The 24,943-nt window shown below is 42.6% G+C and overlaps 1 protein-coding gene across 1 annotated transcript in view; it reads left to right on the plus strand.

Moving 5' to 3' along the window:
• NRN1L (neuritin 1 like) overlaps window positions 1-23,971 on the plus strand; it is a 116,092-nt gene extending 92,121 nt beyond the window's left edge. The window contains exons 2-3 of the mRNA XM_029608832.1: window positions 13,864-14,023; window positions 21,120-23,971. Of these exons, the coding sequence (XP_029464692.1) occupies window positions 13,864-14,023; window positions 21,120-21,399 (440 nt within the window). The 3' untranslated portion in view covers window positions 21,400-23,971. The remainder of the gene's footprint in view (window positions 1-13,863; window positions 14,024-21,119) is intronic.
• Window positions 23,972-24,943: the final 972 nt, after the last annotated feature.

Below are 24,943 nucleotides of genomic sequence, written 5' to 3' on the forward strand. Positions count from 1 at the left end.
TAAACCGTTGTGATGGCGAAACCGAACGACGGTATATAAAACACAATAAATAAATAAATAAAGCTGCTTGCCTCCAGTCCTCTGGAACTACTCCAGACTCTAAAGAAGCATTGAAAAGATCGGCCAGCGGAGCTGCCAGGACATCTCTAAGTTCCCTCATTATCTTTAGATGTATCCCATCCAGCCCCCATCACCTTATCTGCTTTAAGTTTAGTTAGCGCTTCACGAACACACTGAGTTTTACCTCACTTTTAATCTTATTTATGTTTGTTTTATGTAATCCTGCTCCAGGCCCTTCCATAGTGAACAACAAACACAAATATTTGTTAAGCAATTTTGCTTTTTCCTCATCAGCCTCTACATATTCGTCTCCTTCGCTTCTGAGTCTCACAATGCACTTCCTTCTATCATTAACATATCTAAAAAAAATATCTTGTTCCCCGCACCCCAGTTTACCATATTTGCTATTTTTTTCTTCCATTTGAAGTTTTGCATTCCTGACTATTTTCCCAGCTTCTTTTAGCTTTTCCAGATATTGTTGCCTGTCTTCAACTTTCTGTGATTTCTTGTAATATATGAATGCTAACCTTTTTTCCTTTACCATTTTAGCTACTTCTTTAGAAAACCATAGTGGCCTCTTTTTCCTCTTCAAGTGGGAAGCATGGAGAGTTTCCCTACAAGCTCTTGATCATTTTTTGGGACTCGTCTAATATCTTCATGTAGGCCATTGCAATTATGGTTTTCACCGATGCACCTGAAAAGACACAGATTTCCCTGCATTGTGCTGCTGTGAGAGTAACAGAGGTATACGTATGTGGAATCTGGAACTGATTAAGAGCTTGTAAGGAGATTCTCTGTGCTTCCCACTCCTCTTTCTTGCTTAAGGACTGGGAGGTGTCCCATTCTCATGTCTCTGCTGAGAGCTCTCTTAGCCAAGATTTCTCTTGCATAGTATCTGAGTTTGAATAGAATTCCACATCCGGTATATGGTTTTTCCTGGATTAAAACTCGAAAGGTGAATGTGTCTTTCTTAAGATCCCAGCTGAGATAGGTTGCACTGAATTGGTAATGTGTCAACTCTTAGGTCTTGGCCCTTAAGATCCTTTCCATGGTCCTCTGAAGAGAACACCTTCATTACCTTTGTGCTGTTCAAAGCTGTTTTATGCAGTCTCAGATTAGCAACAGCTAACGTCTATTATGTCCTTTACAACAGGTCAGTGGCTTCTTCCTGTGTAGGCACAGACTCGAGTCCATGGTCCACAAAAAAGTCCCTTTCCACAAACTCTCATTTATCTGTACCATACTCCATTTCTCTGTCTGGGTCCATAGGTGGTCACAACTAGTGATGGACCATTGCCAAAGACATGCACTCTCATCCTGCACGCGATGATGTCATTGCTGATGTTATTGTCATAATACCATAGAAATCTTAAGTAAGTCCTGTTGTCTTCCTGAATCACAAAACAATAGAACCTCTGCTGGATGTCAGTGGCTACTGCAATAGGCTCTTTTCTGAAGCAAATTAAAAGGCTGTTTGTTAATTCTGGTCCAGTAAGAAGCACATCATTAAAAGCAACTCCCTTGAAACTGAGCACTTGAACCAAATGCAATCCTAATTTGACCAAGTTTCTGAGGCTGGTGTACACCAAAGGTAGGAAGATACCAGCACTCTTAACCTTCCTTTAGTGGTGGAGCTGGCTCTGCATGACCATTGTCAAACATGGTTTTCATGAAGGCCATAAAATTATCGTTTGCCTCTGGTTTTGTCCCCAGAGTCCGACGCAAGGAAGCAAGTCGGGGCAGGACCTGCTCTATGTTATCGGGAAGCCAAGCTATGGGCATGCAGAATAGAATTTTCCACCCAGCTATTCTACTCCATTTTTGAAGAATTCCTTATTCATTTTCTTCAGGAATGTTTTTGTCTTCCATTGAAAGTCCGGGGTTTTTTTGTTTTTTTTTTTTAATCATCTCTCATGGACTGGCACACTGTACTTCCAAGATCCTCATCACAGTTCTTTGTTAGGAAAGTGTTCAAGTAGGATTGTGCAGCATGACCTGGTTGTTCTCTGTAGCCAGGCATTTCTTTAATGAAGAAATTAGTAGGGCATGGTTTGTAAAAAGATCTAGCTCCATTATTCTAGCACACTGGTAGTTAAAGCATCAACGCTATCTGGCTTGTTCACTCTTGTCAAAGCAAACATCACCTACTATTACCCAGCCAAGGCCCTTTCATAATATAAAATCAGTAGTGATTCAATAAATTGTAAATGAGGTGCGCTTTTTTGGGTTGGATTTAGGTTTTATGTGCGGTATCACTGGTCTATCATTTACCTCTTTTTTTTTGGAACTGTAATATGGACAGCACATCAAAAAAACAATTAGGGTTATGTGACAAGTCAACTGGTCTGAGATGTATGATACTGACAGTATCGGGCTGTGGAGCCCCTGCAGGTAAGCCATATTTGGACTGAGGGTTCCAAATAAAGGTTTATTCTTATGTATGCACAACAGGAACATAAGATAAGACCTGGTTTAAAAACTGTGACATATTAAGTAACTTAGGCAGATGATAGTTTCAGCACTCAGTTCAGATACAAGGCTTCTTAAATCCAAAATCTGGTTTCGGATCTAGACACAGTGGAAATCAACACTGTAGGCACTCAAAAACATATACAAAGAACTCGTGGGTCCATTCAGCCTTTCAGCTTGGCTCTCCATCAGCTAGCCAGAAAATTGAGGTATTCTCAGAGTTTGCTTTTGAATTCCTCAGGACCAGTCAGGCTTCTCAAGGATGGGACCATTAGAGTTCCCAACAGGGTCATTGCAAACTCTCCTACCCAGCCTGATCCTGCATTTCCCAAAACTACTCCATGACTCAGAGGCAGAACCCCAGCCTCCAACTGAAACAAACCCAGGTTCAAGGCTAGCCAATGGATCTTTTGCCCTGATACACAGCAGCAATAGGGAATAGCCACTGCTATTAATTGCGTCAGTAGCATGGGATCTTCTTAGTGTTTGGGTAATTGCCAGGTTCTTGTGGCCTGGTTTGGTCTCTGTTGGAAACAGAATGCTGGGCTTGATGGACCTTTGGTCTGACCCAGCATGGCAATTTCTTATGTTCTAATCCTGTCACACAAGCATTCACACGTGTCATCAGACACACAAATACAACACAAAACATTTAGATAAAACACATAAAACATTCATTTAAAAAAATGTATACATTATAAAATTAGGTGCTCACTACCCTATTAAAAATGATGTGTCATTATTGGCCCCCTGATAAAACGTACCCTCCTGGATCCTTTGACAGCTTCTAGGAGAAGCTACTATCCCACTGATACCAGGCACCATATTTCAGTGACAATTTGACTTTTAATACTCCCATGAATTAGAAAAAGGATTTTGGACTCTCTAGCATATGTCTGAAAACAAGATCAAGGAAAACCATGTCAGACAACCTATTGACTTGTATATAAAATATAGGTGAATTTTATAGCACTTGAACATATAATTCTAGGTTATCAATAGACCTATGCATAGATTGTAGGTCCATTGCCTTTTGTTTTGTTCATTTCAGTTCTCAAGTTCACTCATTTAATTTATTGTCTTATTTAATTCGTTTCTGTTAAAGTCAACGGGGGAAGTAATGCATCCTGTTTTGGACTTTAACATTGGGGTTTTCTATCCAAGCTTAATGAAACTTCCAGGCAGGCATCAGTAGCAGAGAGAACAACACTCCAAGACAACAAGAGTGGGAAAATGGCACCAACAGTGTCAGGAACAGCTCAAGGCACTGAGAGAGGGACAAAGCAGAACAGATACTGGCAAGAACACTCCACGGCACCAAGGGGCCGATGCAAAAAAGTTGCACTGAAAGCGGGCGCTGAGTGTTCAGTGCCCGCTTTCCTAACGCGACCCCAGGCACCTCTCCTGGGGGCATGATGCAATATTTAAATTAGGGCTCGTGCTGTCAAGGCGTTAGGGGCGATTGCGCGCCCTTAGCACCTCCTTGACAGCATGCGCCCAAGAGAGGTCCGCTGTCAGTGGCTGTCCACCTGTTAAGAAAACGGACACTGAATTTATCAACGTCCATTTTCCTAACCGGCGCACATGCACAGGTTAGGAAAATGGATGCTGATAAATTCAGTGTCCATTCTCCGACCCTGACTACCAGCACCTAAGGAGAGTATAAATCAATATTAAAGTGTCGGGCACTTAATATTAATTTATTCACTCCTTCACTTATTGCCAATCGGTCCCTTCACTGTCACATGTCATTGAAAGGACCAATCTCCTTTCAGAAGGCTGTCCTGACAGGGGATTGGTCCTTTCACTGATAAAGGTCAGTGAAAAGGACCAATCGTCAATAAGTGAAGGAATGAATACATTTATATTAAGTGCACTGTATTGCATCGGCCCCCAAGCAGCACCAAGAGTGGCAGGAACACTCCAAGACACTGAGACACATTTTCTATTTGGAAGTTGTGGAATATAAGCATTTTAAAATAATAAAACAGCACTGTGAAAGGAACAAAAGGACTTTACTTTTTAAACATGCTTTTGCCTTAGCTGCCTAGGCAAGTAATTCTAATTAGGAGTTACTGTATACTTGTCAGGATTTCCTGTTTTATTATGTCCTAAAATTGTATAGTGTTTTACATTTTGATTTATTTTATGTCTGGTTTTCTCATTGGTTTGTTACGTACTGTAATCTGCTTAGAACAGTATTTCCTGTACTCTGCGGAACAGAAATGTTTTGAGTAAATTATTATTATTTTTTAAATAAATCCAATCGCAAGGGTGTGTTATACCATCTGCTACTGACATGTAGAGTTTCTCATCTCTGAATCCTCGCTGCTGCCTGTATAGGTCATTAAAGGTTCCTGTACAGTATTTTATTTGTAGGAGGAGTGCAGGTCCTGCTCCTGCACTGAATACAGCAGCGGGACCTGCAACTGGAGATTTGTGATGTCATGGAGAAATACCATGGCAGAGTCCCAAGAGTGAATTACAGCATTTGTGTTGTCCTGGAGCACATCTAATCTTATGCATAAAGTGCTAGGGCTGCAAGAAAAACATATTATGGAAACTTTTGCCAAAGACAACCACAGTATTGAACGTGTCGGATTACAATGGAGTTAACTCACCCCAGCAGTTTTGCCCTCCCTTTGGCAAACAGCAGCCAAATATACAGGCCAATACAGTAAAGTGCGGCCGCAGTTACCCTGCTTCTAACCCGCTTTCTACTCACAATTTGGCCGCGTTAGTCCAACCCATGATTCACTATCCCCTGCGCATCCTCTGATCCGCCGACAAGGACCACGGAATCTATCGCAAGCGCCAGTCAGCACACAGCACGGAGCAGCGCAGAAAACCTGTCCCCTGCTTCGCTGCTGGTTGCTGACTGCCGTTAAATTTGATCATTGCCCCGCCAAAACCCCTGAACCAATAGCAACGCATAACTTTAAAATTGTAGCCGTTGCTATGCCCCCCTCGCCCATACCCCCCACCCCCCTTAACGGCTCCTATTGCCATGGCAACCTCACCCTGCAGCTTGTCCCGTGTTATCTACGGCAACCTGAAAACACGTTCATGCTGCCTTCTTTAATTCCCTGCCTCCCACTCCTGACTGATTCAGCAGCCAGAACCAATCAGCCGTGAGAGCTGGGGGGAAACACTTTCTTCCTGTCCTATATAGATTAGGGTGAAGGAGAGGGAAGCTGATGGCAAGAGTGTGAATGAGAAGAGAGCAAGAAAAAGTGTTGCATGTGTGTGTGTCTGTGTGTGTGAGAGTGAGTAAGAGATCAAAGGAGGGGAAAGAGAAAAACCTGTGTGTGTGTTGAGGGGGCAGAGAGAAGAGAGAGCAATAAAATGTGGTGGGTCAGTGAGAGAAAAGAGCAGAGTGTATGCTGGGAAGGGTGGTGAAAAGAGAGAGCACAAGTGTGTGTGTGTGTGTGTGTGTGTGAATGAGTGAGAGAGAGAGAGTGAGAGGGGAGAATGGGGAAAGCAAGAATGTGGGGGGAGCCAGAGGGGACAGGAAAGGTGGGAAGAAGGGCAAGCAAGGGGAAGGACAAGAATCTGGGGGAGTGAGAGGGGACCCCCAGAAGGGAGAGCAGGAGTTGAGGGGGGAGAGAATAAAAGAGGTGGGTTCTCTTCAATCCTTATTATGTATGCTATGTTCAATGTATTCATTTTGTTTGCTGTAATTTCCAATTTTGGTTCTCTGTAAACTGAAGCGATATGTACTAGTACATGATGTTCGGCATATAAAAGCCTTTAAATAAATAAATAAATAAATGTGTGTGTGGGATGGAGGAAGGAGAGGGAAGAGAGGAGAGTGTAAGAATGGGAATCTCTTCTCATTCCCAGAGGGAAAAAAAAGCCAACAAGAGTTGGGGAAAGCAAGATGGGGGAGGGGTGAATTAGGGGAAGACGAGAGAAACGGGAGAAAAGGTGGGAATGGGAAGGAGGAAGAGAAAGGGGAGCGAGAGTGAGGATCAAGGAAGGCAGGAGATTAACAGGACCTTGGATTGGGTGGTGCGGATGAGGGGAGGAATCCAGGATAATAATATAGAATGAAGGTGATGAGGAATGGAGAAGAGAGTGCGGGAGGAAGAACAGAAAGCAGAGCAGGTAGGATGATTAGGGGACCTAAGGTAAGAAGAAGCGTGTGCCAAACTGCATCGCACTTAACCCTTACGGAAAAAAATCGGAGCTGCCTCGGAGGAACTTTTCAACCGCTCCCCCCCACCTTCCCCTCCCTTCCCCTATCTAACCCACCCCCCAGCCGTAACTAAATCCCCCGCCTACCTTTGTTTCAAACGTTTCGCCTGCCTGAGGCAGGCGTAACTTGTGCCCACAGCCGCAGTGCCGGAGGACTCGTAAACGCCCCTGGCCCGCCGCCACGCCCCAGCCCCCGGACCGCCCATTTTTTAAAGCCCCGGGACATACGTGCATCCCGGGGCTGGTGCGTGCCGCCGAGCCTATGCAAAAAAGGCTCGGCGCGCGCAGGGGCAGCTTTTCATATCTTACGCATGTAACCCTTTGAAAATCTACCCCAATCCATTTAGATGTCTGTATGCTAATGTCAGAAATCCGAAAAATAAGATGAGGGAATTGGAGTATATGGCATTAGATGAAGATATTGACACGACAGATATTTCCGACCTGGTAGAAAAAGAACAAGCAATGAAGACACAGTGATACTAGAGCTCAAAATATATCAAAATGGCAAGAGCACATGGAATTGGTAGTGGCGTGGCACTATGTGTTAATGATTCCATAATGTTGAAAAATATACACATTCCGCAGGAAATACACATTGAATCTCTGTGGATAGATACCTAGATACAGATAGATATGGATACAGGAGTATAGCAGTGGAGATTTACTACTTTCTCCCTGACCAAGATGGTAAAACAGATTGTGAAATGTTATGGAGATTAGAAGGGCTAAGAAACTTGAAAATGCAATAATAATGGGAGCTTTCAGTCACCCCAGTGTCGACTGGCTAAGTGTCTCATCAGGGCAGGTCAAGGTGAAATAAACCTAGTAAGTGACGGCAGAAAGAGACCCAAGTGGTCCATCCAGTCTGCCCAGCAAGTTGGCTAGGGTAGTAACTGCCACTCTGTGCAAGTTAACCCAGGTTATCCCTTTTCTTCATTTAGTCATTAGGAATCCTCTGTATTTATCCCATGCTCTTTTAAATCCAGTTACCATTCTGGTCTTCACCACCTCTTCTGGGAGTGCATCCCATGCATCCAGTGTGAAGAACGATTTCCTGATGCTGTTCCTGAGTCCTACCCCCTTGGAGCTTCACATTATGTCCCCCTAGTTCTACAGCTTTCTTTCCATTGGCAATGGTTTGATTCTTGTGCATCATTAATACCCTTCAGATATTTAAAAGTCTGTATCATATCTCCCCTGTCCCTCCTCTACTCCATGGGACAATGGGATTCTTCTTTCTTGGGCCGTGGGGTTGGAGGAGGCTGCTGCAGCTACCATTTTGTGCTCTGGGGGAGGGAGGGAGTGGGAGTGAGAGGCAGCCAGCCAGCCAGTGTATAAGTGAGAGAGAAAAAGCATGGGTGTGTTTGAGAGCTTGTGTGTAAGTGAGATCAGGGACATAGTGTCCATAGTGCACAGGCACCACCAACTGCATCACCTGTGTGTGATTGACAATCTGTGTGTAAGGACGAGAGAGAGAGAGCATTGTGTGATTGAGCGAGACAAGTCAGAGAGGCAACGTGTATGTGTGAGAGAGACTGATCAGGGAGGTGACTGGTGTGTGTGTGTGAAAGAGACTGGTCGGGGAGATGATTGGTGTGTGAGAGACAGAAACTGGTCCTGAGGGTGTGACTAGTGTGTGGCGTGTATGTGTGTGTGGGAGAGACAGACTGGTCAGGTAGATGATTGGTGCGTGAGAGACAGAAACTAGTCCTGAGGGTGTGACATTTGTGTGTGTGTGTGAGAGAGAGAGAGAGAGAGACAGACAAACTGGTTGTGAATCCTAAGGAAGAGGACCGCGAGGACAGCTTCAGCATCTACTGCTACTTCTGGTGTGTGCAACTGGCCTACAAGGGAAAGGAGTAGGAGAGCTGCTGGAGAGGTTAAGTAAAGGTGGCTTTTTAAGTTTATTTTTCTTGATTGACTGCTATTTTAATTATTGGGTATTAAGTGATGTGATGCTGTTTTGAAATATTTTATTGATATTTGGACAATTTTTAATAAATTTTAAGAGATTTTAATTGTTGGATGTTATTCTGTTCAGCAGCTGTTTTGAAACATTTATTCATATAGTTTTACAATTATTTCTGTGTGGGGATATATAGCAGCTTGGCTTGTTCTGTTTTCCTAATGGTGTTTAGGGCCTGGTTTAATATTTGTAGTGTTGCCTTTTTATAGGTAGGATTGTTACCGTTTGAGTGCGTTCCATAATACAGGTGTAACTTTGTGCGGATTAGTTTGTGTGCATTATTGCAGATCTTGGTACTATGTTTGGTGCTATATTTCTGTTTCCATTTCTCCAGGTTTGCACTGCTTGCAAAGTGGTGTTTTTGAGTTTCCATTTCAGTTTCTTCTCCATATTTATAATTTGTGGTCTTTCTGTACTTGGTAAAGGTCAGTTCTGTGTGTGTGAATTGACCATTTTGTGCATGTAATTTAATAAAATAGGACATGCATTAATGGTGAACTGCTGTCTTTTTATAAGTAGGGCTATTGCACCTGGTAGAAGAGGGAGTTTGTGTCGCTGTTATTGAGTTAACACCAGAATAACTTTTTTTTATAGTGAATTGTACAGGGAATGTTCTAGTTCTGCTTTATACCCATTGCTGAGGGGTGGGGGTGGGGAGTTTCTGTGGATGCAAAGTGTACATTTACATTCAGCCTTGTGACGGTCATATGTTCAGCATGTTTCACATGTGAGAGCCATCTATCAGGTGCATCCCTACAGAAAAAAAGGTTGAGAACCACTGTTCTAGATGGATCCTGCTGTTTCAGTTGCTGCTTTGAGAAGATCTCCAGTAAGCAGTGGAGGAATGGCTCACTGAGCATGTTCACAGGCTGTAGGTTTCGAGTTTGACCAGTTATGTCTAAAAAGAAACAGTTGGTGGAAAGAATTAGAATAATTTTCTAAAGTAATACTTTTAAAATTTTTAAAGATTTTTATAAAAATTAAAGTGTTTTGTCTGTAAATTGTCAGCACATGCAAATTAATGCAAATGTGCTGCACAAGTGGCAGAATCTCAAAAATGGTGCTGAGGAGTCTACTTGAGGTGCCAGAGGATGTGAAGTGGAGGAGCAGCTTACTGGTTAGAGCAGCGGCGAAGAACCAGCAGAAGCCAAGATTCAAACCTTGCTTCTTCCATTGACAACTCCTTGGGCAAGTCATTTCACCCTCTATTGCTTCACATACAAACTTAGGGCCTGATTTACTAATCATTTCTCCCATAAGACACAGAATGGGAGAAAAGCCTTAAAGGCGAATTTTCAAAACCTTACGTGTATAAGTAGTCTCTACTCACATATTCTGTATTTTATAAAAGTCAGAAATACTCGTGCATGCTCACTTTCACGTGCACACGTGCGTGTAAAAAAAAAAGGGGCGGTCCAGGGTGGGGCTAACCTGCGCGTAAGTTGCTATTTTAAAAGACACAGGCATAGATTTTGCAACTTGTATATTTTACACCTGCTAATTATCTGGCACAAGTGATATTAAACGTGTTAAGAATGGTGTCTTGTATTCAAAGGAGTACTGTCATGTATTTTCCAATCTTATTTCTCTCAGTGAAGGTAATGTAAGAGAAATATTTACTGTAGCTGAAATATAACTTACTTTGAGCTTGGGTTTGGAAAGATAAATAATCAAATCCAAGACAGAGAAACTGAAGGCCTTGCTTATAGCAGACATGACAGAGTGCTGAAATATACACTGCATGCTCTTTAAACAGACGTGGTTACAGGGCCTTCAGTTATACAGCACGTTCTATAAGAGAGACAGATACAGGACCCTTACCTGTACAACACATTCTTCTTATAATAAGCACGGATAGCGGATGCTCAGCAATAAAGTGTTCTGTGCTTATAATGAATTATAGGATACTCACTTATAGTGCACTCGGCTTACGACTGTAGATTACTGGCAAGACTCCCAAGATTTCCTCCACACCTCAGGCATGGCAATTGCCAAAAAATGTTTCCCTATCGTGAAATTGCAGAAAGCTGACCACCTACCCTTCCCTGTTCTTTCCCCAGACTCTTCCTGCTGCTCCTTCTCTCCTCCCTTTCCTCCCCTCCAGCAGCTGCTAGCCTCTTCTTTCTGCCCTGAACTGTGCATGTCCTGCTGTTTATCCCATCACCCCCTCATCACTGTTGCTATTCTCTCCTCCAGAGTCTCCTCCTGCATCGCACGGATGTAGAGGTTTTATTAACGCCAATGACCCTTCCCAATGGGGAGTGTCACACACACCTCCCTAAACATTCCCACTGCTCTACATCACCACAAGAGCTGGGTTTGGCTGAGACCCCTGACACATCCTGGTGGCACTCATCCTAGTTGAGTCCACCGTTGCCAAACTGGCTAGTGAGGGGAAGAACAGGACACCCTCTTACAGACTGAAAGGGGTGTAGCGAGAGAGGAGGAAAGGCCAGTGACTGAGGGAAAAGAGGATGGAAGGAATGCGAGGGAGACAGCAGTGGTCGTAACAGCGTAGGGCGCAGGAAGAGAGGCGATGAGAAGAAACTGAAGGGAGGCAAGCATCAGCTTGGAGACTGTAGAAGAAATGGGAGAGAAGAGACTGGAGGAGAGAAGGACAAAAGAATTGTGTAACACTAGAGGAGTTAAGAGTGAGGGAGGGAGGGAATGAGAAGATGGAAGGAGGAGGAGAGAAGGAAAGGAATATCTGAAAGGGAAGGACAGACTGAGGAGGTGAAGGTAATGTAGAACAAATGATCAGGGGAAACTCTTTCACCTTTACCAGTCCTTTCTCATAGGACCAAGAGGGCCAAGCAGATGATAGAAAGTTTCATTATTTCTTCCCTTCAGTTGTTGTCTTTTAAAAAACTCTAAAGAGTGAGAATTCCTCTATTCCTTCCTTTGGACAGGCAGCTTCTCAGGACATACTACAGATCACACACTGTCTGTGTTTCTCATATGTCGGGGATAGAGGAGAAAGGCTGCTCTCTGTCCTTCTAACTTCCTGCCTTCCAGAGCACTCTAGGGGTATCTCTCATCCATTGTACCTGAAGACTGGAGGGTGGCCAATGTAACTCCGACATTCAAAAAGGGCTCCAAGGTAGATCTGAGAAACTATAGACCAGTGAGTCTGACATCAGTGCCAGGAAAAATAGTGGAAACTATTCTAAAGATCAAAATCATAGAGCATATAGAAAGACATGGTTTAATGGAACACAGTCAACATGGATTTACCCAAGGGAAGTCTTGCCTCACAAATCTGCTTCATTTTTTTGAAGGGGTTAATAAACATGTGGATAAAGGGGAACCGGTGGATATAGTATATTTGGATTTTCAGAAGGCGTTTGACAAAGTCCTTCATGAGAGGCTTCTAAAAAAACTAAAAAGTCATGGATAGGAGGCGATGTCCTTGAATGGATTACAAATTGGTTAAAAGACAGGAAACAGAGAGTAGGATTAAATGGTAAATTTTCTCAGTGGAAAAGGGTAAACAGTGGAGTGCCTCAGGGATCTGTACTTGGACCACTGCTTTTCAATATACTTATAAATGATCTGGAAAGGAATACGATGAGTGAGGTAATCAAATTTGCAGATGATACAAAATTATTGATTAGTTAAATCACAAGCGGATTGTGATAAATTGCAGGAGGACCTTGGAGACTGGAAGATTGGGCATTCAAATGGCAGATGAAATTTAATGTGGACAAGTGCAAGGTGATGCATATAGGGAAAAATAACCCTTGCTGTAGTTACACGGTTAGGTTTTATATTAGGAACTACCACCCAGGAAAATTATCTAGGCGTCATAGTGTATAATACATTTAAATTGTCGGCTCAGTGTGCTGCAGCAGTCAAAAAAGCAAACAGAGTGTTAGGAATTATTAGGAAGGGAATGGTGACTAAAAAAATGTCATAATGCCTCTGTATCGCTCCATGGTGAGACCGCACCTTGAGTATTGTGTAAAATTCTAGTCGCCACATCTGAAAAAAGATATAGTTGCACTGGAGAAGGTACAGAGAAGGGCAACCAAAACGATAAAGAGGATGGAACAGCTCTCCTGTGAGGAAAGGCTAAAGAGGTTAGGGCCGTTCACCTTGGGGATATGATAAAGGTCTTTAAAATCTTGAGAGGTCTAGAAAGGGTAAATGTGAATCAATTATTTACTCTTTCGGATAATACAAGGACTAGGGGGCATACCATGAAGTTAGCATGTGGCACATTTAAAACGAATGGGGGAAAATTCTTTTTTACTCAATGCAGAAATAAGCTCTAGAATTTGTTGCCAGAGGATGTGGTTAGTGCAGTTAGTGTAGCTGGTTTTAAAAAAGGTTTGGATACGTTCTTGGAGGAGAAGTCCATTAACTTCTATTTATTTATTTATTTGTTTGTTTATTTATTTCTTTTCAATTTTTATATACCGAAATTCTTGTAAGAACTACAAATCATTCCGGTTTACATAAAATGATAAACTGCCCCACAGAGAGGGGCTTTACATAGAACCGTAGAACAGATAGAACGATATAATTGGCTTTACATAGAACTGTAGAACAGATGGAACAATATAACTGTATGTTAATTTAACATAGTAATAAATAAATATTATAGTTTAACATAGTAATAAATAAATATTATAAATACAGTTTAACTATTTAACGTAGAAATATTGTCATATTAACGCTGCAAAATAGATACAATAAAATGTGATGAGCTTTTGGACTCAGAGATTGTTGTACAGTTGCAGGGTCCTGGAAGTAGGACTTGGTGCGGTGTCCATAATTTGGGGATACCTCATATTTAGGATGTTTTTCTGTCTGAGTAGAACTAAGAGTTTGGGAATTAATTAATGAAGTTGGCTTAGGGAATAGCCACTGCTATTACTGGCATCAGTAGCATGGGTTCTTCTTAGTGTTTGGGTACTTTCCAGGTACTTGTAGCCTGGTTTGGCCTCTGTTGGAAACAGGATGCTGGGCTTGATGGACCCTTGGTCTGACCCAGTATGCAATTCCTTATGTTCTTATGATTCAAGCTGTCAGCCTCCCAGAGGGGTATTCCAGAAAAAGGATCATTCCATCCACCTATACAGAATATGTCCATATGTAAGGAGTTCTTACATGTATACACTGCAGTAGTAATCGGCGGCCTGGTCTTGTTCCTCTCTATATCGTAGTGTTAGTGTACAGCCCGGTGGCAACTACCAGCAGAAGGTGTGACATCTACAATGGCTTTGCGGAGTGCCTGATCAGCCTTGGGGACAGCATGGCTCGGAGTATGCAGCAACTCCAGGAGGAGGAGACAGAGGATGTCGAGGAACTGGAAACCATCTGCAAGTAAGTCTGGCTCAGGGAGATAGGTAAGAAATGTCACCCGTCTGCAAGACAGGCCCAGTCAGAAGGTCCTCGCTGTCGTTTTACATCTGAAGGCCTCCCAGCAGTCCAAGATGCTCGGTTTAAATAATTTGGTTGTGTAGCTAGGGGTGGCCCTGACACTGTCTCCCAAGTAGACTAAACTGAAGAAATTCTGAGAACCAAAGGAATGAAAAGTGAGTTAATGACCTCTCCACCCCCCACCAGAGAGAGTTAAGTGTGACCTACTTCCAACAGTGCAATTTGTAGACTGTGAGAGAGCACAGACATTTCTGTTTCAAAGGTAATGAATCTCCAGCTTCAGCATGTCCCCCACAGAGAGAAAGGGAAACTAGGATCCACTGAGACTCATGCACACATTTCCGTGATTTAGCGTCCTATGCAATAAAGTTTAATGTGCATAGTAAGGGCCTTTGCTTATGCTAAGAAGAGTATACTATGCAGCAAATCCTTATCGTGCACATTAACCTGTAAGCGATAAAATTCTTGTTTACCCCATAAGTAACTGAGGGAGCTTCATATGAAAATTAGGCTTTACTGTGCTGATGGGAAATAGTGTGGTAAGCTGTAAGCACCTACTGTTTTCCATAGGCCCATAAAGGGTGAATGTAACATCTGTCTTCACATTTTTACTGTACAGTAAAAGCCTTCAAATCCTCTGGGCTGTCCCTTTCGCTGTGGGCAAGTTTGCACAGGGATTATTTCCCCTCTCCCCACATCTCTTTTTCCACACAGAGATCATGGGCCCTCTCCCATGCCCCGGCTCAAAAATCAAGGGCCTGCTGAGGCCCAATCCCCTCTCTCCCCTGAAGCCAAATTCAGGGGCCACCAAAGCCTGAGTCGTCCCCCTCCCCCCTCCCCCTTTCAACCCTCCAAAGGAGCAAATTAAGAGGTCACCGAGACTTGCTTCCCCTGGAGGTAACGTCAAAGATCAATAAGGCTTCATCCATCTTCTCGGCATCTCCCTCGGAGTCAGTTAGGGCTCCTTGAGGCCTGATCCCCTTTCCCCAGAGCAACATCTCCTCTTGTGCTTCCTCCATGCTCTCAGAAGGTCTGCCCCGCCTTCTCCTGCCTTCTCCAAGATCAGAATATACCAAAATGAGTGACATATAATTTAATTATAATAATCTTTATTGTATACATTTCCAATCAAACATTTCAGCAATATTACAATATTTTCTCTTCATCGAATACACAGAGTGAATATCAATTTTCAAAATGCATCACAAATCACTTAAAACAAACATTCATACACACATTTTAAAAAAATCTTTTGTGGTGAAAATTCCCTATAACGTTGTTCAATCTGATCTTAACACTCCCTCTTTATGACGTTGTTTCATCACAGATTAATACTCCCAACATGTTTCGCCATCCAATAGGCTTCTTCGGGGGAGCATAATGCAAATCATTACTAGCACCTAATCTTCAAAACGATCTCCATCAATTCACCCATATGTATCCTCTCTACAAAATTACATTCCAGTAACAAACATTTTTCATTATTTTCCAATAATGCCACTTTTTCTAAAACAAAAATTTTTTTAGTCAATATATGTGCATCAAATATCCTGTCGGCGCCCATATACAAACCTCTTTTTTCGACCTTCAGCTCATCTTAATCTTTTCACACAGAAGAAAAAGACTTTCAACAGTTTCACTTTTATACCTTTCCTCTTTCTGAAAAAAATAAAACATTGCCCCTATTTTTAAAATTCAACTCTTCATCTAGAAAAAATTCTTCTATAGAACAACTTTAGAAAAATTGAAAAAAAAACCTACCACCAAGACACTCACAAAGACGCTGCCTAACTTTCAGCGTTTACACGTCACGTCTCACAGCAGTTTTGAAAAGCGGAATTACTTAGGTAGCTTCCTATTACACCTTATAAACCAAACCATAGCCAATCAGAAACCTCCAATTCAAAGGCAAGCCGCCCAATCCACTCGATCATTCAAGCCCATAGGCATTAAAGTTTTCAAAGAAAATCTGTGATGAAACAACGTCATAAAGAGGGAGTATTAAGATCAGATTGAACAATGTTATAGAGAATTTTCACCACAAAAGATTTTTTAAAATGTATGCATGTGTGTATGAATGTTTGTTTTAAGTGATTTGTGATGTATTTTGAAAATTGATATTCACTCTGTGTATTCGATGAAGAGAAAATATTGTAATATTGCTGAAATGTTTGATTGGAATTGTAGACAATAAAGATTATTATAATTATAATTAAATTATATGTCACTATTTTTGGTATATTGTGTTAAAATCTGTGATATGTTTTTATAATTGCCAGTATTTGTATTTTATCCAAGATCAGGGCAAGAGAAAGCTGTCTCCCCTGCCACCCCGCAGCCCGTGCTCCTAACAATTTATTCATAGATGTTTGGTATTCCAGCTTTTCCAAGCTAATCTCAAGGCAGATTACAATCAGATTTAATTAAATTCCAGTCACAGATGTGGCAAAGTACTGCAAGATGTCAGCCATTGCCAGCTGCGGGGCAGGAGGGTAGACAACTCTGTCCTTCCCGATCTCCTCATGGCCTGCCTTGGAGAAGGTAGGAGAAGGGAGGTGGATCTTCCAAAGACAGGCAAGGGGAACAGCTCCTGAATTTTGCTCTGGGGGTGGGAGAGGATGCCATGCCTGGACAAAGTTACCTGATTAACTCTCATAGCGGTCTTAAAGTTATCCAAACAGCTTTGCTTAGGTAACTTTAGACCAGATATTCAGCCTGACCACAATTTGGTTGAATATGTGGATAAAGTTGCTCGGATATTGTTGTCTGGGTAATTTTGCCTGGTGGTGGCCCAACTGAATATCGATCTCAAACGTGAGAAAATCCCTGATGTGCTGGCAAAACTGCTGAGCATCCTGTCTCTGGTGGAAACAGCAGGGAAAATCCCGATATCGTGGGTAGAGCAGCCTCCCCCCTCAGGAGCACCCAAAAAAAGCTGGGAGCTTTGATTTCAAACATAAAAACCTTATAAGAGTTTAAAGAAACTTTAAGCAAATATCAAGCCTGTGTGAGAATTATATGGGAATAGCAGAAAAAAAAATCTATTGTTAATAATTTCAGTTTTTTTGATAAATTCTCAAGCTGAATGCTAGGAGATTTATAATAATAGTTATTATTATTACTTGCATGTAGCAAAGACTATTACTCAAAAAGCTCATAACTATTTATTTTATTTATTTGCTTTTATATACCGACATTCGTTGGCGTACATCACATCGGTTCACATTATAACAGAGGAATAGTATGACTGGATGTCGTACTATTTATACATTGTAACATTAACTTTAAACGGGGAACATTTTAACAAACTTTATAACATTTGGCAAAACCTTAGTGATAGAAACAGTTAAGTAAGTTAAGCAAGTTAAGCAAGAATAAGGTAGGAATAAAGGATGGGTATAAAGGATATGAGGGATAACCTAAGTCAGTACATGCAAAATTTACAATGTAGAAGCGGCAGATGGAGTATGTACGGGGTGACATGAACCAGATTTAGATGGGAGGATGGAGTGTATGGGAGAGGGAGGTATGGGGTGAGGGGAGGTAGGGGGAAGGTGGAGCAAGGGGTGGGGAGGGGTTAGGTAGGGTGTTGGAAGGCTTTTTGGAAAAGCCATGTTTTCAATTGCTTTTTGAAAGCTTAGGTGGAGGGTTCCAGTCTGAGTTGGGAAGGTAGTTTGTTCCAGAGGGTGGGGCCAGCTACAGAGAAGGTACGTTGTCTGGTGGAGGTAAGGTGTGCTAGTTTTGTATGGGGTATGATAAGGAGGCCTGTGTTTTGGGATCACAGGTTTTTCTGGCTGTGGTATGGTTGGGGAGGGTCATTGGTCCATTTGATTTTTTGGTTGTAGATGATTTTGTGAAGTATGGTGAGAATTTTGTATTGTGATCTGTCTGTTATGGGAAGCCAGTGTAGTTCTTTTAGAATTGGGGTGATGTGTGAGGAATGATTGGTGTTTGTGAGGGACCTGGCTGCAGCGTTTTGCAGTAGCTGAAGGGGTTTTGTGGTGGAGGCAGGCAGTCCGAGGAGGAGGGAGTTGCAGTAGTCCAGCTTGGATAGTATGAGGGATTGGAGTACTGTGCGGTAATCATGGTGGAATAGTAGAGGTTTGAGTTTTTTGAGGACTTTTAGTTTGTAGAAGCCTTTTTTGATTGTCATGTTGATGTGTTTTTTCATGTTGAGGTCTGAGTCAAGGGTGATGCCGAGGTCTCTAACCTCATTGGTGAGAATGGTGTGTGGTTGATTGGAGGTGCTGTCTTTGCTGGTTTTGGTTGTGGTTTTGTTTGATTTGTGAAGGATTTCGGTTTTTTTGTGGTTGAGGGTGAGGGATATTTGCATGAGGAGATTTGATATTTGGATGGAGAGGGAGTTCCAGAATGCGAGGTGCTGTCTTTGCTGGTTTTGGTTGTGGTTTTGTTTGATATGTGAAGGATTTTGGTTTTTTTGTGGTTGAGGGTGAGGGTGAGGGATATTTGCGTGAGGAGATTTGATATTTGGATGGAGAGGGAGTTCCAGAATGCGATGGTGTTAGATATGCTTTCTTTGACTGGGAGAAGGATTTGGACGTTGTCGGCATAGATGTAGAATACGAGGTCCATGCTGGAGAGGAGTTTAGAGAGAGGGAGCATGTATATATTAAATAGGGTGGATGAGAGGGATGATCCTTGTGGGACTCCATGAAGGAGTGGATATTGGTCTGATTCGTGGTTGTTGAGGTGAACTTTGTAGGATCTGTTGGTATGATCGAAACCAGTTGAGGGTTTTTTCACTTAGGCCGATCTCCATCAGTCGTGTCATCAGTGTGTTATGGTTTACGGTATCGAAGGCGGCAGAGATGTCCAGTAAGATGAGAAGGTAGGAGTGTCCGGCGTCGATGCCTCTCAGGGCTGTGTCTGTGAGCGATAAGAGAAGAGTCTCGGTGCTTAGGGATTTTCTGAAACCATGTTGGGTGGGGTACAGAATGTTTTGATTTTCTAGGTGTTCAGAGAGTTGGAGGTTTACGTGTTTCTCAATGATCTTGGATATGAATGAGAGATTTGAGATAGGTCTGTAATTGGAGAGATCGGAGGGGTTGAGATGTGGTTTTTTGAGGATGGGTTTGATTATGGCACATTTCAGGACTTCTGGGAAGATGCCTTGGTCAAGTGATGTATTTATTATGTCTGCAATAGGTTTGGCGATGGTGTCAGGAATGAGTTTGAGAGACTTGACTGGGATCGTGTCGATGGGGTGTGTTGCTGGGTTGATATTCTGGATATACAAGGCACTATTAAAAATATACAAGGCACTATTAAAAACATACAAATCCCCCATAATGCAACAGCTCAATAATACATTCTAATACATGAACATATAAAAAGTAAACCTCAATCACCCTAAATCCCACAGTGTCTAAAGATATTGTTCATACATATTTAATAATCCAATACATAAAGTACAAAAAGCATATGTAAAATCACCTTGCCAGTCATCCTATGCCAGATCTATCAATTCAGATCACATAGGCCTGGACACCATTTATCAAAATGTATTTTATATTCCCTTATCTATAATGCAATCAAAGGATACGATTACCAGAAAGAAAAAAAACACAATCTTTTACCTGCTTTCAGAAAGCAAGGAAGTTGTCTAAAAACCTGATCTCCCTGGGGACAGTATTTCAAAGTTTAGGGGCAGAGACAGAAAACACTTGCCCTCTTGTCTTTTGCAATCAAGCAAAACTTGTTGAAGGAAGTATCAGCAAATTCTCTTGTGACAAGCATAGACTATGTGACAGCAGATAATTCTGTACCCTTTGGGGATGCGTCACATGTTCATTTACATGCCAGTCTCCTCCATGCTTTTAGGTCTGACCAATTACTGTAAGTGAGGTTACCAGCTGGAGGAACAGCTTCAAGGGCGAGGTTCTGTTTTAAACATTTGTGTTCCCTTGCAATTCTGGAATTTGTAGTGTTTCATGGTTTTAGCCCCAATAGAGCAGACGGGAGACTTAGAGAAATTTTAGAAATTTAGTAAAATGTTTATCATGGTAAATAAATAATAGTCAATCACAATATAGTGTCTGGGAAGGAAAAGCACAGGCTCAGCAAGTTGCTGAACACCCTAAGCTGCCTCTGTCACAATCTTATAAAGCTTATATACATTTTTTTCCTGATTTCCTTTGCCAAGTATTGATCTTTTCTAAATGCGTCATTCTGGCCTGGCTTCCTTTCCCTAGACCACCTGCACCCAAATATTCATTCTCTTTCTTCGTGTCCAAATGTTTGTTCTCCTTCTATACTATCTCCCCACGGCGTGTAGGAAGACATCTATCATCTCTTATCAATCTCTGCACTTTCCTTTTTAGTCGGTTTCCACACAGACCACACATGTATCCCACGTGGGCCATTCCCATGTCCTTCGCTTTTTGCTGACTTAGCCAATATCCTGCAGCTGCATGTACTGTCACATATTGGCACCCAAGCTTAGCAGGACAGTAAGCAGCTTTATACAGGGTTAGGACTACACGTTCCAGCATGCAATGGTATGCAAGCTGCTAAATAACCCTGTTTTTGAAGGGAGGCATGTACCCAGTCTTAGCTTTGAATTTACATCCCAGTCTACTGTGGTATTTGTATTTCTGCTTTCTTCCAAATGAAGTATGGATATGAGAATGTATCAGGAGTGGGGGCTGGAAAGCCAGGATTAGCCTGAAGTCTCCCTCCCAAAACGGACTCTTAGACAGCCGTACAGGGCGAGACGGTTTACACCTCTCCATTCTTGCCTCAGCCTGTGCCTGATGACCTTGAGGTGGAGTAGATGCTGCATCTCATTTCAGGCTTGCTGACGAGCTTTAGATCACCAGGTATGGGCTTGGTAAATCCTGGGTTCACCCCACTATATTTATGGGCTTGCATTTCCATTTTTTTTTTAAGAAAGGAAGGACTCCTGGTCAGTCCCTAGATGCAGGGGGCTGAAACCAGGAGCGGCTTTTAACTTCTTGCTGTATGACTTGGAACGTTTTTGACAACTTTACTTGAAACTGTCACTCTTCCTCCTTTGCAGATCTTGGGATGACTTTCACAACTGTGCCAGTGCTGTACTGGCGCACTGCCCAGAGGAAGCTGCAGCCATCTGGGAATCACTGCGCCAGGAGTCCAGGAAGATCCAGTTCCAAGGGAACCTGCATGACCTGTGCAGCGCGAGAGCCCGGACCTCCAGCAATGGGAGGGGCTCAGATAGTGTCGTGACCAACAGGGAGACCCTGAGAGGCTTGGGCCAGCCTCTGCACTGTGCTCTGCCAGCCTTTCTCCCTACGGCACTCCTGCTGCTGTTCTTCATCTAACAAACAAGCAGCCTCCTGCACCCTGTTCAAACTCCTTTCTGCTGCTCAGTGGGCATGGCTGTGTGGTGGGAGAGTGACCCTCATCTGCTAAAGCAAGCTGTTCTGTAAAAGCAAGATTCTGGCATGGTATTTTCTGTCCCACCATCCTTTTCATCCCCCCGGGACCGGTTCTGCATTATTTCCGGAGATTCTGGGAGCCAGAGTTTGGGATTTTCTTCTGGCTGGACTGAACAAATATGAGGGTCCTGCTTCTAAGTTTCCCACTCTGTTTCACAAGATGATTACAGCACTGCACCCTCTCTCCTTTATTTCCCTAGAAATCGGGGAATGCCGGGCAAGTCCTGTGCCTCTTGCATAGGGCCGGCCACCAGTTGGCACCGTATTTACAGGACAGGTCGATCCAGTCCCATTGCATGCATGGTCAAGTAGTACTGAGTTCAATGGAAAAAAAAGCAGGATTAGGAATCCATGCATGCAAGAATGTAAAACCAGGACTGGATTCACCTGTTGTGAAAAGGAACCCATTGGTAACCCAGTGTACCAGATATGCACAGCTTCTTTCCTTGAGGGCTACAAAAAGGTCTGATTTTCCAGATATGTGCAGTGGATCTTGATAATGCATACATTTGGGCTGAGAAGCAGGTTAATGTGCATAGTTTGGTTATTTTGAAAACCAGATCTGTGGGCAGCCCTTAAGGACTAGAGTTGTGTTCCTGTACACAGGCCCAGTGCTATCAGATCAATCAATAAACACCAAGTGACAACTCACTCCACTGCAATAACGTTTTCTTAATCCAGTTTTCCCAGGAATGCATGGCAACCTGCCCATTACATAGACACTACAAGTGGCCACAAGCTCTGTGATCTCCTCAGAGTGTAACTGAGAGAGGTGTGCATGATTCTGGTTGCTAAGGCCATAATGCTGCAATCCCGAGGGACCCCGGACAGATCTACATTTTCAGAATCTCCACAATGAATATTCATGTTGACATATTTGATTTAAGAACCAGATTAATTTTATAATTTAATTACCCTCCAGACAAGACTTACTTGTAGGCCCTGAGGTTTAAAGTTGCAGACCACCTCTGTAAGGGATAAGTGTGTGTGTGTGTGTGTGTGTGTGTGTGTGTGTGTGTGTGTAATTCAAACATATTTTCCTGAAACATGTATCTTTGGCTTTAAAATCAACCAAAACTTGACATAATAGCCTGATAATAATAGAGCAGCCAAAGATATGGAACTGCCATCCCCACAGGAGTACCAGATGGTTCCATGAAATTGGGGAGACTGAGCTAGTCCCGCTTTTACCCCATTGCTTGTAGTTTCAATTTCTTTAACAGAAGCAAGACTACTTGGTCATAGATTACATGAGACAGAACCAGGATAGGCTGAGGAATCCCTGATAGCCTGGAGTCGTCTGGTAAAGCCTGCATTTCCGAGCCATTGGTTTGGAGTTCTGGTAGGAGCACATTGACAACAGAAGTCTGAGTGCTTGTATTATGGAGCAAATTTCTCTTTCGGCTGGGGAAATTATATCACTTTTAAATGCTTGTGTGTATCTGAAGAGTGTCTGAGTCTCACCCATTTCCAATATGTGCACCAGTCCTGTGTTGGAGGGTTCTGACAGTTGTATGGGTCCTGAAGAGAACTGGATTTATTGCAAGTTGTGATACCTTTTACTGCATCAACATAAGAACTATCCAGAGAGGATATAGTACATGAGCTGTTGGGACCATATTGGCCCTTTCTTCAAATCTGAGTGACCTGGAAAGCTCATGTGCTACAATCCACAAAGAAACCCCTTCTAATCTGAAGCAGGCACTAATCGTGCTCTTAGCCAAAAAAAAAAACAAAAAAAACAGGCGTTCTGCTCAGCAGGTGGCTTCAGTGTTTAGTTTTGCCTACTTTTGGAAGCAGAGCATTTGGTTTCTTCACCTTTCTTTGTGAGGCCATTCCCAGCGGTCTTGTTTTTAGAGAGTTTCTGCAGTAATGCTGTGCTGCCTACTGCCACCCTTTTCAGTAATGTAGCATTGTTCACACATTATGTGCCAGAAAATAACAAATTGGCCCCCTGCTCTTTTCAACGTGCATAGGAGGAGAGAAAAGTTTTGAGATGGGACTGTAAGAGGGGGGGAGAAAAAAATGAGTAAGTTAAATGAAGGGAAGGTCACTACGGATAGAGGGTATGGGTACAGAGCAAGACCTGCTTCCAACTGTGGAAAGATTATATGGCCTGGGACAGAGAGAACAGTGGCGTGGGGGGAGCAGGTCTTCCGGCAGAGCAATATTTATGTACCCTAGAGCACAGAAGAAGCTCTTCCATCACTGCACTCTGTTAGACAAAAGGAATATTTTAATATTTAGCAAAATTTTGTGTTTTCACGTTGGTAATGATATATTTTTTTTTTATTAAGAATCGGGAATGCCAGGTATTTCCAAAGATAAAACAATAAAGATGTAATATAATAGTGGATATTCTTGTTCATCCGTTATGAAACATTATCATTGTATAAGGGCTGCAAAAGTCCAAGGAAGCGGTAGAGTGAAGGAGTTGGATCTGTGGGTGATTGTATCTGATGATCTCAAGGTGGCCAAACAGGTGGATAAAGTGATGGGAATAGCCAGAAAGATGCTTGGCTGCATAGGGAGAGGAACGGTCAGCAGAAAAAGGGAGGTGATATTGCTATAGTATAAATCCCTGATAAGACCTCATTTGGAATACTGTGTATAGTGCTGGAGACCACATCTTCAAAAAGGGGTTAACTGGATGGAGTTGCTCTAGAGGGTGACTACTATAATGGTTAGTAGCATTAATTATAAAGCATTTGGAGATAGACTTAAAGATCTAAACATGTACACCCTAGAGGAAAGGCAGGATAGGAGAGATATGATAGAGACATTTAAATACCTCAAAGGTTTCCGTGCACAGGAGAATAGTTTCTTTCAATGGAAAAGAGGATCTAGAACAAGGGGTCATGGGATGAGGAAGAAAAGGGGAAAACTCAGGAGTAATCTAAGAAAATATTTCTTTGCAGAAAGGGTGCTGGATTCATAGAACAGCCTCCCAGTGAAGGTGGTAGAGACAAGGACAGTACCTAAACACAAGAAAGCATGGGACAAGCACAGGGAATCTCCAAGGGAGTGGTAGGAATTGTAGAGCTCAGCAGTTGATATGGATGAGCAGACTAGATAGGCTGTATGGTCTTTCTCTGCCATCATATTTCTATGTAGGGGTCTATGCAATAAAACTCATGTTAAAAATGTTTTAGTGCGTAACTCTGTAAAATTCTTACATGCATGATAAGACAGGACAATGTGCTATGCAATACATTTTACTGAGTGCATGCTAAAATTTACCCTCAATAGTGTAGACTTGATACTAACATGGGTGTAACCCAAACTCCAGGTACGGACTGCTACCCGATGAGGCCATAAAAATATTTGTTGTTCTCATGGGGACAGGAACCTCCCAGGCTCGCTTGAACACTGACTCTTCCTTCCCCCTTCCTCACCGAGGCTCAAACCTGCCCAGGCCCAAACCCAG

This window comes from Rhinatrema bivittatum, chromosome 7 (assembly GCF_901001135.1).
Source record: "Rhinatrema bivittatum chromosome 7, aRhiBiv1.1, whole genome shotgun sequence".
NCBI classification, from domain to species: Eukaryota; Metazoa; Chordata; class Amphibia; order Gymnophiona; family Rhinatrematidae; genus Rhinatrema; species Rhinatrema bivittatum.